At 43.5% G+C, this 16,558-nt stretch overlaps 2 protein-coding genes across 2 annotated transcripts in view; both read left to right on the forward strand.

The window, feature by feature from the left end:
- Window positions 1–5,100, forward strand: part of prl (prolactin) — a 5,646-nt gene extending 546 nt beyond the window's left edge. Inside the window, exons 2-6 of the mRNA XM_053514915.1 lie at window positions 1,730–2,097; window positions 2,622–2,743; window positions 3,071–3,175; window positions 3,300–3,482; window positions 4,014–5,100. Of these exons, the coding sequence (XP_053370890.1) occupies window positions 2,058–2,097; window positions 2,622–2,743; window positions 3,071–3,175; window positions 3,300–3,482; window positions 4,014–4,202 (639 nt within the window). The 5' untranslated portion in view covers window positions 1,730–2,057 and the 3' untranslated portion in view covers window positions 4,203–5,100. The remainder of the gene's footprint in view (window positions 1–1,729; window positions 2,098–2,621; window positions 2,744–3,070; window positions 3,176–3,299; window positions 3,483–4,013) is intronic.
- A 9,274-nt stretch (window positions 5,101–14,374) lies between these two features.
- On the forward strand, window positions 14,375–16,036 carry LOC128544907 (GTPase IMAP family member 4-like). Its single transcript, XM_053515223.1, has 2 exons — window positions 14,375–14,396; window positions 14,880–16,036. Exons 1-2 carry the CDS (start codon window positions 14,375–14,377, stop codon window positions 16,034–16,036), a joined length of 1,179 nt encoding a protein of 392 aa, XP_053371198.1.
- The last annotated feature ends 522 nt before the right edge of the window (window positions 16,037–16,558 follow it).

Below are 16,558 nucleotides of genomic sequence, written 5' to 3' on the forward strand. Positions count from 1 at the left end.
TTGTTGGCAGTGACGGAGGTCAAACTTTCTGTAAGTCTTTACAAGGTTTTCACACACTGTTGCTGGTATTCTGGCCCGTTCCTCCATGCAGATCTCCTCTAGAGCAGTGATGTTTTAGGGCTGTCGCTGAGCAACACGGTTTTTCAACTCCCTCCAAAGGTTTTTTTATGGGGTTGAGATCTAGGCCATTCCAGGACCTTGAAATGCTTCTTACGAAGCCACTTCTTTATTGCCCGGTGTGTTTGGGATCATTGTCATGCTGAAAGACCCAGCCACATTTCATCTTTAATGCCCTTGCTGATGGAAGGAGGTTTTCACTTAACATCTCACGATACATGGCCCCATTCATTCTTTCCTTAACACAGATCAGTCGTTCTGGTTCCTTGCAGAAAAACAGCCCCAAAGCATGATGTTTCCACCCCCATGCTTCACAGTAGGTATACCATTCATCTCCAAACACAAAGTTCTATTTTGGTTTTATCTGACCATATGACATTCTCCCAATCCTCTTCTGGATCATCCAAATGCTCTCTAGAAAACTTCACACAGGCCTGGACATGTACTGGCTTAAGCAGGGGGACACGTCTGGCACTGCAGGATTTGAGTTCCTGGTGGTGCAGTGTGTTACTGATGGTAGCCTTTGTTACTTTGGTTCCAGCTTTCTGCAGGTCCTTCACTAGGTCCCCCCGTGTGGTTCTGGGATTTTTGCTCACAGTTCTTGTGATCTTTTTGACCCCACGGGGTGAGATCTTGCGTGGAGCCCCAGATGGAGGGAGATTATCAGTGGTCTTGTATGTCTTTTATTTTCTAATAATTGCTCCCACAGTTAATTTCTTCACACCAAGCTGCTTACCTACTACAGATTCAGTCTCCCCAGCCTGGTGCAGGTCTACAGTTTTGTTTCTGGTGTCCTTTGACGGCTCTTTGGTCTCGGCCATAGTGGAGTTTGGAGTGTTACTGTTTGAGGTTGTGGACAGGTGTCTTTTATACTGATAACAGATGCCATTAATACAGGTAACGAGTGGAGGACAGAGGAGCCTCTTAAAGAAGAAGTTACAAGTCTGTGAGAGACAGAAATCCTGCTTGTTTGTAGCTGAACAAATACTTATTTTACTGAGACATTTAATAATGAACTTAAAAATCCTACAATGTGATTTTCTGGATTTTCTTTTCTTTTGTGTCTCTCATAGTTGAAGTACAGTATACCTGTGTTGAAGATAACTGTCCTCTCTCATCTTTTTAAGTGTGAGAACTTAAACAATGGGTGGCTGAATAAATCCTTTTTTGCCCCACTGTAATTCTAAACACATGATTAAGTATCGGCTCTAGTCTGAGATACTTGTGTGTTTTGGGTAAAAACAGTCATTAAGGGGAGGCGGGTGTTGTCTGAGTTTAACCAACATAGATGACCAAAGTCAATGGACACAAAACAAAGACACACACACACACACACACACACACACACACACACACACAGAGCTAATTACAGGACTGTATCAACACTGGTCTGAGTTACATGTGTGTTTGGAGTGAAAACAGACAGAGAGAGAAAAAGGGTGTTGTCTGAGTTTAACCAACATAGATAACCAAAATCAGACACAAAACAAAGACAAATACACACACACACACACACACACTTGGTCAGAACCAATGTGTAACCCATGTGATTAGTGTTTTAACACCTTTACTTCCTGCTGCTCGTAATTAAACTCTGTTCATGTTTTTAAAGGAGTGATGTTGGATTTGTCTGGAGCGGAGACTCGTCCTGCGTCCTGCGTCCTGCACCTGTCCCTATTCATCACCCCCGACCTCGGGACACTAATGTTTCTGATTTGGGGAGTTCAGGAACGAGCCGGTTTGGAGACGTGAGCACCGAGTGACAGACCTGCACTACATACACTAATGAGCTGAACACACAGGCAGTATATAACTCCACACGAACAGGGATGTAACACACTCACACACACTCACACACTCCACCTCAGAGACAGATTCCTCACTGAGAGCGTGGACCACTAAACAAGAAGAAGAAGAAGAAGAAGAAGAAGAGGAGAAGGATGGCTCGATGCTGTAAATGCACCAGACTGCACCTGACAGGTGAGTGTGTAATGATAAGTCTTATCAGTCTTTATTCCCTTCTTCAGCTCCTACAGTGAGTGTGCTCCATCTCGGTCAGGGTGTGGGGGGTGGAGACAGACAGACAGACTGACAGACAGGGCGGGAAGTCTTTTAAAGCAGCAGTGTGTAACGTTTAAAGCCTTCACCTTATACACACTGAATTGTGTTACACCCTGGGTTTTGCCTATTATGAGAAAAAGGGGGTGGGGCTAAACACCTCTGGGGTTTTTTCCTCTTTTCTGTGCATTTCTTTTCAGGTCTTATTCTCCATCATCTCTGTATTTTTGAGTATTCCGTGGTTTAAAGACGGGAGGAAGCAGAAATTGCTTTCTGGCCCTGAAAATATTTAAACAATAGCCTGAAAGTAAGGTGAGGTGCCTGAAAGTGAGGTGTAAGACGGTGCGAGGTGAACATGAAGTGATGTGATGATTAGAGGTGTAGTGTAGGTGGGTAAACATTACAGAGCGCACCTCTAATGCACCTGATTACGGTTTGTATCTCAGTGACGGTGCTGATGTGCGTCCTCGTCTGCACTGAGGGAGTCAGTCTGAGCGACCTGCTGGACCGAGCCTCACAACTCTCCGACAAACTGCACTCGCTCAGCACCTCGCTCACCAACGACATGGTCAGTGTGTGTGTGTGTGTGTGTGTGTGTGTTAGTGTGTTAGAAGTTGTTGGGTGACACAGTACCCAGAGTATATGATGCTAAAATGTGACGTGTTTGGTCTTACCCTGTTCGTGTTAAATACTGAAGATGTTTTACAGCATGTTGAAGGAGGAACAGAGTGAAGAGCATGGTGAAGCTGTGGACAGAATAGTGTGTGTGTGTGTGTGTGAGAGAGAGAGGGGTTTGGATGAAGGTGTGTTATGAATCCTGAAGAGTAGACGTGAGCATGATATGAGTCAGATAGAACGCATTTCTCCATCTTTATCTCCTGCGCTTCCTCTGCAGGACTCTCATTTCCCCCCTGTAGGAGGACGACTCATGAGACCGTCCATGTGTCACACCTCGTCCTTGCAGATCCCCAACGATAAAGACCAGGCCCTCAGCGTACCGGTAAGAGTCAGCTCCCGAGCTTAGTAAAAATAATAATGAAATCATACTGCATATGGCCACTAGTGGGCGTGAGAGAGCACTGATGTCCCAGATGGTGGTTCTGCTGTTCCTCTGTGTGCTGCAGGAGAACGAGCTCCTGGCTCTGGTCCGCTCTCTGCTCAAGGCCTGGTCGGATCCTCTCGCTCTGCTGTCGTCCGAGGCCACCAACCTGCCCCACCCCGAGCGCAACTCTATCAACACCAAGACCAGAGAGCTGCAGGACCACACCAATACCCTGGGGGCCGGCCTGGAGCGCCTCGTCCGCAAGGTACACACACCTCAGAATTACTGAGAGTCCAGCGTGTGTTTAAACTCTCCAGTACAGATTATTTTGACACTCGAGTCACCCTGTTAGTGAGACTTTCGCTCCATCTAGGAAGCTCTGTAGTCCAACAGTGGAGGCCAGTAGTGACCATTGTATTTATTCCCATTTTATGACCGTGGTAGGACCTTCAGTCAACATTCACACACTCATTCACACACTTATTCACACTCACTTCATCGCTGTCTGGTAGAAAAGTGCTGTAACTGGTTTCTATGGTTTTTCTGTGGATGACCAGTGAATCCACTTGTGTTCAAAACCAGAACATTTAATTCAGATATTTGTGTCTCAGTGTGAATATGTCCAGCGTTGTGGTGAGTGTAGTGTAAATATGAAAGAATTTTACCTAAACACGTCACCCGCTCTAACACTGATTAACGGACCTCCTCTGTCCTAATAGATTTTTGGGTTCTTTCCTAATTAAACCCTCCATGAAGTAACAATCACTCTCTTTTCTTGCTCTCTTTTGTTTTGTAGATGGGCTCGTCCCCCGAGTCTCTGTCCTCTCTTCCATTCAACGGCAATGACCTGGGGCAGGACAACGTCTCCCGCCTGGTTAACTTCCACTTCCTGCTGTCGTGCTTCCGTAGGGACTCGCACAAGATCGACAGCTTCCTGAAAGTGCTGCGGTGCCGAGCCGCGAAGATGCTGCCGGAGATGTGCTGAGAGACACGTCCCCCACGCTTCTCCTCTGGACCTCTCTGAATTCACCAATGACTTTATTCTCGTACCATTTAAAAGAGTGATGCTGAATGTTTCTTTAAAAGGTCACATGACTCACTTGGGCTTGTGTGTCCGTATAATTAGCCTTTATACTTGAATAAATAAATTAGAGAGCAGGACAGGTCTGTGGCTTAGTGTCCAGTTACACCAGAAGGACAGAAGGGTGAGTGGCGATAAAGCGTCTTCTCCTACCTGTGTGTTTTATGTTTTATAATTTCATTTAATTTAATGTACACAGACATGTAGGAAGTAAACAGAGCCCTGAGTTTTATTTAAAAATTCGAAATTTGCACCAGTGTGTGTTAAATGTCCGAGTGAGTGAGGTTTAGTTATTGATACCCGATTAACACTTAATGATTTTCTTTAGTGGCTTTAAGATTGACGTCTGGCCCAGGGAGAGAGAGAGAGAGAGAGAGAGAGCGAGAGAAAGAGAGCAAGCTGTGCTCTTCTGAACAGATCTCAGATCAGTGTGGAGACGTCTTTCAGGAAGCCCTGGGCTCGAGTGGCTTGTGACTCTAAACTGAACTATAATTCTGTTAACATTAGAGAAGAAGAGTTTTAGGATTCCTGTGTCTCTCGTACCAACCTCATATCTTTATAAATCAAACTTCTCTGTCCGCCGTATTCCAGCCTAAACGCCCTGGTTACCTTCTGCATGTCTGCGTAAAATTACTCACCAGATGACTCAAACCTTCAGATCACTCTTTTACCTGGTCATGGGGCTGTGAGGAAATGTTTGCACTTTAACGTATTTATAGAATTACTGATGTAGATCTTTATCTAGTGTTTCTTTTCCTTATCTTTACAAAACTGCTGAATCGAAAACATCAATAAATCTTAATCATGCATCCTGAAAAAAGATCAAAATGATTCTGTTACTAGTTCCATCACTGTGTCATGAGCTCACGGTTACCATAGAAACCCAGAGCGGTGGAGGGTGTGGCCTAATATAAAACTCCAACCAAAAAGATTAGCATATTAATGTTTAGAATTAAGGTTACATGTTGCCTTCAACACTTATTTATCAGTTATAGTCAGAGGTCCACAAATCCTGTAGGTAAATATTACTGAAGTAAAAGGAAAAGTCATTCATTTATTTTTCCATGAGAGTAAAAGTACAAAAGCCTTCAACTTTTATCTCACTGCAGCCTTTATGTCTCTCTCTCCCTGAAATCCTGATCTCCGTTTCTGATTTTAAACACCTGCTACACAACCGAGTGTCTCTCAGTGAAAATGCAAATTAAACACCACTTCAAACACTACATACCCCTCTCTAACACCATGCAGAAATGTGCTGAAGTGGAAAGTACAGATATTTGCTGTAGGATGTGGAAGAGTGATAGTAAAATGTATCTAATAATATAACTAATGTTTTTAACAAACTGAAGTAAAGCACAGATACGTGAAAACTGCATTTAACTGCATGACTGAAGTGAATGTCCTCAGGTAACGTCCTCCTCTGACTCGAGTTCTCCAGGCTAAAGTATAATTAGGTAATAATTAAAGCGTCAGGTACTTAGAGAAAAATTTACGATGCGCCATAGCTGGGACACGTGGAAGGTAGGGTAAATGCGAGGGAAGTAAAAGTCAGATGGCGCATGGATTGATTATCTTGGTTACTGTAAATGGGCCGAGGAAACATGGAAATAGCTTGCGTGAAAGTGTCTTCAGGGGGATGTCTCTGGTGGCGAGCATGACATCTCCTACGTGATACATGGGGGTCTTGGAGCGATGGCGGTCCACCTGTCTCTTGTATGAGGCAACAGCTTGTAACAGGGCTAGTCTTGCTCATAGCCATGTTTGTTTAAAGCGGCAGACGAATCGTTGGGCTGAAGGGACCTCCGCCTCTAATTCTTGGCTTGGGAAGAGCGGGGGTTGGTAGCCTAAGCAACACTAAAATGGGGACAATACCTTCGAGGCAGAGGGTAGAGAGTTATGCAAGGGTGCATCTTGTTATCTGGGTGGACCTTTGGGAAAGAATGCCCCCGACACCAGTGTTGGAGGCGTTGACTTCCACCACGAACTGGCGAGACGGATCGAGGATAATGACAATGAGAGTAGAGGTAAACCTCTTCCTAAGATCGGCAAATACCTTATCTGCCCTTTGTGTTCCAGCAGAATTGGGTTTTCGAGGAGGTCAGCGAGGTGAGTGGGGCAGCGACAGTTTGTTCTTCCGGATGAAGCAGCAGAACCGCTGTAGATCTCGTCGTGAGGTAGGAGTGGGCCACTCGGAGACTGCCTGGACCTGGGCTGGCTCCATCTCGATCCTAAAAATAATAAGGCCCAAGGATGCGGTGGAGGAGGTGTGAACTCGCAGTTCTCTGCCTTGACATAGAGGTTGTTCTCTAAGAGCCTCTGTAAAAACTGGCAAACATGATGCCGGCGCTCTTCCAGGCCTCGGAAGAAAATTTAAAAATTGTCTAAGTAGACAAATACAAAAGAATTAAAAAAAACATGCAGGCCATCATTAATGAGGGTTCGGAAGACGGCGGAGGCGTTGGTCAGACCAAAGGGGATAACCAGTGTTGAAGGCTGTCTTCCATTTGTCACCCTCCCTGATACAGACAAGGTGATAAGCGTTTCGTAGATCTAGCTTTTTGAAGACGTCAGCCCCCTGGAGCAGTTCAAAGGCGGTGGTCATAAGTGGAAGTGGGTAGCGGTTCAATTCAATTCAATTCAATTTTATTTATATAGCGCTTTTAACAATGGTCATTGTCCCAAAGCAGCTTCACAAAAAAAAAAAAAAAATTAAAGATTTTTTTTTTTTTTTTTTTTAGAAAAAAAAAGAAAATATTTGGAAGTGTGTATGTGTGAGAAAAATGTGTCTAGATAATAATTAAATGAATGAATGATGAATGAAATGTCTCTGATGAGCAAGCCAAGGGTGACGGCGACAGTGGCGAGGAAAAACTCCCTGAGATGGCAATAGGAAGAAACCTTGAGAGGAACCAGACTCAACAGGGAACCCATCCTCATCTGGGTGATAACAGATAGAAATAACATCAAATGTGTTGTGCAGGTGAAAGTTCAATATATCAGAAGTTGTGTAGATTCAGTTTAGCAGTAGGTGCAGAGGGCAGATGGGGTCAGGATCACTGGAAGCACAGGAGCAGGATGTGTAGCTCCAGCCATCATAAAGCAGAATCTAGCTGGAGCAGGTCCTTCTCAAGATGCCTTAGAAACCTCGCAGGGTTGGCCTTTGTCTACTGAAGCTGGCACAATCTCCAGATGTCTCAGGATGGGTAGAAAAGTACAGAAAAGATGGAGAGAATTAGCGTAGTTGCCATTCAGGATAGGTGTACTGGAGTATGAGGTTATGGGATGAGTTACGCGTATGCCAGATTAAAGAGATGCGTCTTGAGCCTACTTTTGAATTGGGAAACCGTGTCTGCTCCCCGAACACTGTCTGGAAGGCTATTCCAAAGCTTTGGAGCCAAATATGAAAATGCCCTGCCCCCTTTTGTAGATTTTAAAATTCTGGGAATTACCAGAAGTCCGGAGTTTTGTGATCTTAAGGGACGTGGTGGATTATAGCGTATCAAAAGACTGGTTAGGTATGAGGGAGCTAAACCATTTAAAGCCTTGTATGTAAGTAGTACTATTTTGTAATTAATTCTAAATTGAACAGGTAGCCAGTGCAGGGATGATAATATAGGTGTTATATGATCATATTTTCTGGATCTAGTGAGAACCCTGGCGGCTGCATTTTGGACTAACTGAAGCTTGTTTATTGAGGATGCAGGACAACCACCTAGTAATGCATTACAATAGTCCAGTCTGAAGGTCATGAATGCATGAACTAGTTTTTCTGCATCAGATACGGATAGGATACTCCTAAGTTTGGCAATATTTCTAAGATGGAAAAAGGCTGTTTTTGTGATATTGGAAATATGATTTTCAAAAGACAAGTTACTGTCTAATATCACGCCCAGGTCTTTTACTGTTGAGCTAGTAGTAACAGTACATCCTTCTAAACGCAGGCTGAATTGTGAAAGCTGTTGTGTGCTGGTTTTTGGGCCGATGAGCAATATCTCTGTCTTATCTGAATTTAGTAAAAGAAAGTTATTGGTCATCCAATCTTTTATGTCCTGGACACACTCTGTTAATCTAGACAACTTGGGTATTTCATCTGGTTTTGTTGAGATGTATAATTGGGTATCATCAGCATAACAATGGAAACTAATCCCATGCCTTCTAATGATGTTTCCCAGGGGAAGCATGTAAATTGAGAACAGGAGAGGTCCTAAAACTGACCCTTGTGGGACCCCATATTTCACTGGCATTACATCAGACGGTACTCCATTTAGATCTACAAAATGGTATCGATCAGACAGGTATGATCTAAACCATTTTAATGCCTGCCCCTGAATACCTATATGATTTTGTAGGCGGTCTATGAGAATATTATGATCTATGGTGTCGAATGCAGCACTTAGATCAAGTAAGACTAGTATTGAGATGCAGCTTGGTCTGAAGCTAAAAACAAGTCGTTTGCAATCTTAACTAGTGCAGTTTCTGTACTATGATGGGGCCTGAAACCTGACTGAAACTCTTCTAGGATGTTGTTTTCCTGCAAGAATGTGCATATTTGAGCTGATACTACTTTTTCTAATATTTTTGATATGAACGGAAGGTTTGAAATCGGTCTATAATTTGTTATTTCATTCGCGTCCAAATTAGATTTTTTAAGAAGCGGCTTAATAACTGCCAGCTTCAAAGGTTTAGGGACGTGACCTAGATATAATGAAGAATTAATAATGTTTAGAAGTGGCTCTCCAACTGTAAGCATCACTTCTTTTAAAAATCTGGTTGGTATTGGGTCTAACAGGCACGTTGTTGATTTAGCTGAGGTGATAAGTTTATACAGCTCTTCCTGTCCTATACCTGTAAAGCACTGAAAATCTAAATGTGAAGCTCTAGGCTGAACTAGATCATGAGATGCTATTAGAGGTTGAACCTCTGTTATTTTCTTCCTTATGCTATCGATTTTTTCATTAAAGAAGTCCATAAAATCTTCACTACTAAAATGTTGTGGAGTACTCTCTGCAGGCATCTTAGGTTTTGTTAGGCAGGCTACTGTACTAAATAAGAACTTGGGATTGTTTTGGTTTCTTGCTATCAGTTGGCTAAGATGCTCGGTCCTAGCGGTTTTTAGAGCCCGTCACATTTTTAGAGCCAGCTGCACATACTGTCTTTAAACGCAATTCGAAAAACTTCTAATTTAGTTTTTCTCCATTTTCGCTCAAGGTTACGGGTTGCTCTCTTTAGGGCGCGAGTATGACTATTGTACCAAGGAGCAAGTGTTTTATCTCTGACTTTTTTTAATCTGATGGGAGCAACAGTGTCTAATGTACTGGTAAAAATAGTACCCATGCTGCTGGTCACTTCGTCTAGATCGTCTGCATTTAGGGGTCTAATAAGAATTTGGGACAGATCCGGCAGATTACTTGTGAATCTGTCTTAAGTAGTCTGATTCATATTTCTAACAAATCGATAACGTGGAGAGACATAGCTAATCTGTTCTACGGGTAGAGTATATATCAGGAGGTGATGATCTGTGATATCATCACTTTGAGGTAAAATCTCTATATTAGTGACATCTATACCATGAGATATAATTAAATCTAGTGTATGATTACAGCGGTGAGTTGATCTATTTATATTTTGTTTAACCCCAAAGGAATTTAGTAAGTCCATAAATGCGAGGGCTAAAGTGTCGTTAGCATCATCTACATGAATGTTAAAGTCACCTACTATCAACACTTTGTCAGAGTTAACAATTAGGTCTGATAGCAGATGTCCAAATTCTTTAAGAAAATCGGCATATGGCCCTGGGGGTCTGTACACGGTGGCCAGAGTAAAATATAGCGCGGGTTTATTATGTATTTCATTAAGTGCAACATTAATGACGAGCACTTCAAATGAGTTAAACATGGGCCTTATTTTCTCAGTAACAGTGAGTACATCTTTGTAGATAGTGGCGACACCACCACCGCGACCAATTAGACGGGGCTCGTGCTTATAAAAATATCCTGACGGTTGCTTACGATGATCTCATTAAGCCCCCAATAATCAATACAGGGGCGTAGGGACCAGTCTTTTTTCTTCACAAAGAAAAATCCTGCCCTCAAAGGGGAGGAGGACGGGCAGATGATCTGTTTAGGTTCCGATCAGAGCCAGAGTCGACGAAAATAGAGTGGGCTTGGCCATTAATAATTAGCATTACGGATAGCAGGGGGCAATGTTCTGGGAGTCTGTCAGGAGGAGCGCTCTCTACGGCTCCCAGTCTGACTAGAGAGCGCCTCCTTTTACCAGGCAGTCCTTGACCATGTGACTTGAAGCCCCGCAGTAGAAGCAGGGTCTCTCCAGACGGCGGCGGCGTTTTTTTTTTCTCATAGATGCGAGTTCTGCCCAGCTGCATGGGCTCGTCCTGATTGCTCTAAAATAGAGGCGAGGACGGGCGGGGTGTCCTGGGAGAAGGTGATCTCCTGGCGGAGGGTCAATCAACTCAGAGTCAATCCTCCCCGCGAAATCCATAAGTTCATGGAGGTCAGAGGGAAGTTCTTGGAAAACTATCTCATCCTTGAGTGCCTCCGACAACCCTTCCAGGAAAACATCCGCTAGGGCTCTGTCATTCCACCCACTTAAGGCTAGGGTCCAAAACTCAATGGCGTAGTCATATGCGGGGCATGACCCTTGGCGAAGGCGCAGTAGTCTGGTCCCGGCTTCCCTGTCGACGTGAAAACGATCAAAGATTCTCCTCAGCTCTTCTGAAAAGACCTCAAAACTTTCGCAACATGGGTCATGAACGTCCCAGAGGGCCGTACTCCACTCCTGGGCCCTACCGGAGAGGAGCGTGATCACGTAGGCCACCCGGGATTTTTGCAAGGAGAAGGTGGAGGCTTGAAGTTAAAAAATCAGCAAACATTGGAAGAAAGATCTACAGGTTCCCGGTTCTCCTCAGTAGCTGGGAGGGGCTGGTAGGCGTGGCTCTCGTGGGGGCTCTGGGTTTATGCTCTGAGCTGTAGGCGCCTGGTGACGCTGCACCTGGGCCGTGACATCAGCGAGTGTCTGCCTGGTTCTGACCAGTTCCTACGCATGGTGTCAAAGCCAAGATGTGAAGATGAGCCATAGTCGGGAAACGAAAGTGAAAGTTCAAAGCCGTTAAATTCGAGCATAGTGACAATTTCAAACCGTGAGACGAGAGGCAAAAACTAGAAAACAAGCGAAGTCGGCAACGTAAAACTATCATGAACAAAAACGCTGCGCTTCCTTATAAGCCAGAAGAAATCAGTGCCAGATGAAAAAACCGGTGTGCCAGCGGGGCGGTCCGGGGCGTGTTAGGAGCGATGACAGCGTGGGAAAACATGACCCAGTGATGAGAAGCCTGACAGCGTGGGAAAGGAAATGTCAAAGGACTGAAGCGGGACTCTAGAGCTTGACATAGAGAATTTATTTTATTAAATAGGCAGTCCTCCTTGAGAGATCCTCCCACTCTGCTATTGGGGCTTTTACCAGTTTACATTTACACTTAGGCACTTAGACCTGCACACACACACACACACACACACACACTGAGTGAGCGAGTGTGTCATCAGCAGCTCTGATTGGCAAGAACTGAACCACTGATAGAACAGCACACTGATAGAAGAGCACACCGCGCTATGTGTCGTCTTTTAAAGCCAGATTATCATGATGATTGACATTTTCTTTAACTATGGCAGTTATGGACAGAGGTGGCTAGAGTAACCAAAAAATTTACTCAAGTAAAAAGTATTCGGTAAAAAGATACTCAAGTACTGAGTAACTGTTTCATCATAATGTCCAATTTATTTTTCGTAAAATTATATTTTATTATATAGCAGTATATTATAGTATAATTATAATAATTATATATGCTAACATTGCAACATTCAATGAAACAGCTAAAATTACTGCGTCATGTTTCCTCTGATTAGAAGTCGAGTGTTTATGTGCTGAAGTGTGTGTTCGTGTGTGTGTGTGTGTGTGTGTGTGTGTGTGCGCGCAGTATGAAGCTGTTCTTTACAAGCGAAACACGCTTTGTATATGATGCCAGGGATGTCGGCTGAAGACTTTTTCCCACAATGCCGCCTGACTACATGTGGTTATTGTTATTGCGGCTGACTGGTCAAACAGAGTCATGTGATTATTGTTGCTGCGTCTGATTGGTGAAACAGTCATGCGGTAGATCCAGCAGTGTAGGCATGTGTAGAATAAATAATAGAAAAGTAACGAGTCGAGTTAAAGTAAAAAGTATGATGCAGTGAAACTACTCATAGATGTACATTTTTTTTCAAAAAGTTATTCAAGTAAATGTGACGCCCCACCTCTGATTATAGATTACATCACATTTACACATCAGCAAAACAACACTAACACCAATTGGTTTACTGACCGTGATGTTACCGTGATGTTACCGTGATGTTACTGTGATGTTATGTTACTCGATCAGCCAGACAACTCACCTGACCTGAACTCTTAGATCTTGTCAAGAGGAACGTGAGAAACACCGACCCGACAGTACAGACGAGCTGAAGGCTGCTATCAGTTCGATTCAATTCAATTCAATTTTATTTGTATAGCGCTTTTAGCAATTTTCATTGCCGCAAAGCAGCTTTACACAGTCAAAAGAATTATTTAAGTTTGTATGAAATGTGAATTTGTATAAATCAAAATGGTCAGTTTGTCCCTGGTGAGCAAGCCGAGGGCGACAGTGGCAAGGAAAAACTCCCTGAGATGGTAATAGGAAGAAACCTTGAGAGGAACCAGACTCAACAGGGAACCCATCCTCATCTGGGTGAAACAGAAAGCAGTAAATGATCTGCATTTATACAGTGTGTAGGGTGGGAGGCAGTTCAGCTATAATAGCTGATGTTAATTGATGTTAATATGGAGTCCAGGTAGTTATTGAAGACCCAGGTAGACTTGTAAGAAGTTCCAGTCATGAACTATCGAACTGTCAAGTCCCCAGAGAAACAATTGCCAACACCAGTCGAGGCCAGAACCATCTTCTAGGTAGAGAGAATCATCCCCAGACACCAGACGCATCCCAGAGAGACACACGGGGCATCTATCAAAGCCACCTGGTCTACAGTAACGCCTCAGCAGTGACACCGACTGATCACATCCATGTCACGTCACACTGATGCAGTCATTCATGCTGAAGGAGCTCTGAGCGAGTACTGAGTAAATAAATGATTTTTTTTTTTTTTTTTTTAAATCTACCTGCACAAAGGTCAGTCCGTAAGGGTATAATTGCACATGTGTTGCTGTGCACAAAATATTGGCACCCTCTAAGTCATGTATCAGTGAAAAGAAACCACCACCTAGACACGAGCACCTCTCAAGGTGTGTAACGTTTTTGTCAAAAATCATGCAGGGGGAATTTTAGCACTAACAACTTTTAAAACCAGATCAGGTAAATTTACCTCTAACACAGATGAGCTGAAGTCCTGAAGGTGGAATGGTGTGCTCTTTTCCCCCACACTAATATAAAGTTCAGAGTTCATCAGGGGGATTAAATACAACACACTGTACTTTAACCCTATAATCACTTCTCTCTCTCTCACACACACACACACACACATACACACACACACACACACATATAAACCCCATCAGCATACTTCAGGTCCCTTTAGAAATGTCTGTTGTTGTGTACACGCGCCGTGCAGTGCAGACATTCGCTTCTATCCATCACTCACTGAAAGGCTATAGTTTAGAAGATAAACGCATGGCTGTGTAATCTTATCAATGTGTGTGTGTGTGTGTGTGTAAACAGTCATGTTATTGAGTCTGACAGCAGATCAAAGTCCACCCTTTAATATTAAAGAGTCCTAATTTAAAATGTAACAATAAATAAAAACCTCAGGCGTGGTGCAGCAGGTAAGGGTGTGTGAGGTGTAACTCTGTACGGTGTGTAGTACAGGTCAGAACACTTTACACACTTCACACACACTCCACAGGCTGCAGCGTGACCCATCACCAGGTCGGGGGGTGGGTCATAAGGGGAGTGGTTTTAGGGTGAGTGTTGGGGGGGATTGGGAGAATCATGTTAAAACAGACAGACGCACACACACACTCAAACACACACCATGGAGAAAGCTGAGATGAAGGGTAAGTGAACATCTGCATGAACAGATTATTGTATTACACCGTCTCTATTAAACACATAATGAGTTTAAACAGCAGGAAGTCCGTTCATTTCATCTTTAATCTGAGTATAATTTCTAACAGCAGCTTCAACAATACTGAAAAGAAAATCAAATATTTTTTAAATGGTGTTTACAGTGAAGTGCTCTGTAAGGAGGTGTTTGCGTAAAGTGTTAATGGAAGAAGTCTCCAGTGTGAGCGCTTTGTACGAGGTTTCCCACGTCTTCAGGACATAGGAGTTCACGCTGCTTTGTGGTTCCTCAGTAACACACTGTTTTTTCTCTCGTCCAATCAGATTACTCGCTCAGAATTAAATAAAAGAATTGGTGCATTATGGATTTTATAAATAAATATCAGCACAGAAAAAAACTGATTAAGATATTTTAGTAAAGATGCTTGTTTCCTCTGTTGTTCTGACTTCCTTCTTTTTAATTTTCGTTCATGTAGAAGATCAGAAAATTGATCTGCGGATTGTCCTCATTGGGAAAACTGGCTCGGGAAAAAGTGCGACAGGAAATACCATCCTCAACAAAGAGGTTTTCCACAAAGAGGCCAGCTCTCTGTCGGTGACGAAGACCTGCACTATGGCCATCTCCACCCTTCACGACTATAACCTGGTGGTAGTGGACACTCCCGGGTGGTGTGACACGAATCTCTCTGAGGCCGAAATCGTCCAGGAAACAATTAAGTGCATCGACATGTCCTACCCTGGACCTCATGTGTTCCTGCTGGTGGTGCCAATCGGTCGGTTCACAGAGGAGGAATCCAAAGCCATACGCATGATCCAGGAGGTGTTTGGAGAAGGAGCCACCAGATACACAATGATCCTGTTTACGAGAGGAGATGATCTGGAGGACAAAGACATTGATGACTACCTAACCAATGCCAAGCCCGAGCTCAAGAACCTGTTGGACAAGTGCGGGAGAAGATATCATGTGCTCACCAACCGGGAGAAGAAAAATCAAAACCAAGTGCACATGCTTGTGATGAAGATCCAGAACATGGTGCGGGGGAACGGTGGAAACTGCTACACCAACACCACGTACCAGCTGCTGGACAAGTACAAGAGGAAAGAAGCTGAGATCCAGAAACAAATCAAGAGTATAAAGAGAGAGCTACAAGTAAAGGAGGTGGAGTTTCAGTGGAAGATTACGCTGATGCAGCAGGAGCAACAGCAGCAGAAGATGCGAGAGGCCGAGCTGAAGGGGCAGCTTTTGGAGAGTGAGGTGAAGAGGGCTCGTGAGGAGGCCACACTAATCACTGCTCTGAAAAAGCTTAAAATAGAGCTGGTGCAAGAAGAAGAGAGAAGAAGGTCTGCAGAAGAAGCACAACAGAAGTTGGAAAGTGTCCAAGCTAAAATGTTAAAGGAACTGCAGAAACGTGAGCTGGAGCACCAGAAGAAGATGCAGATGGATCAAAAGAAGCAGCAGGAGGAGCAGAAGATGCATCAGCTTCGAATGGAGCAAGAGGAGCTGAAGAGGCAGATCAGTGAGTTCACAAAGAAGATGAGCGAGCTCCAAAAGCAGGAGCAACAGGCCAGGGAGGAGAAAGAAGCATGGCTGAAGAGGAGCATCAGGAAAATGTCCTGCTGCACCATCGTGTAAATCACAACTGAGTCAGGTTATGAATTACTGTCTCATAGCGTAGCACGTGGCCTGGAGAACTGTGCGAGGAACCTGCAGTTCCAAAGCTGGGCGAGAAGCAGAACCTTTAACCAAATAATCAATGAATTAAGCCGAGGTTCAGCAGCGTTATTTCAGAGAGAGCAAAATCGGATCTGTGTGAGAAGAGATGAAAGCTTTATTATTTTATTTAAAATTTGACAAGACAGAAATTTGCAGCACGAAACCCTAAAATGTGTCAAATATACAACTACTCCAAGATAATAATCTACTTAATATGAAACCAATTAATATACAAGCAAAAAATAAATTAATAAATAATACAGAAAAGGCATCCTAATCAAGTGCATGTAAGTTATCTATAAAACAGTTTTAGAGCACGAGGAATAAAGGAGAGTCATGACGTTTGATTTTGTTGACGCTTAGTTTAGAAATAGTTTTAGGAACAGAGTGGAGATCAGTTACACCTCAAAACTTAGCATCCTGAGCTAAATAATGACCTAC

This window comes from Clarias gariepinus, chromosome 16, assembly GCF_024256425.1.
Source record: "Clarias gariepinus isolate MV-2021 ecotype Netherlands chromosome 16, CGAR_prim_01v2, whole genome shotgun sequence".
NCBI classification, from domain to species: Eukaryota; Metazoa; Chordata; class Actinopteri; order Siluriformes; family Clariidae; genus Clarias; species Clarias gariepinus.

Coding starts and splice junctions, on each gene's coding strand:
- LOC128544907 (XM_053515223.1), top strand. CDS start 14,375: ATGGAGAAAGCTGAGATGAAGG. Junction 14,397..14,879: donor GGAGAAAGCTGAGATGAAGG/GTAAGTGAACAT, acceptor TCGTTCATGTAG/AAGATCAGAAAATTGATCTG.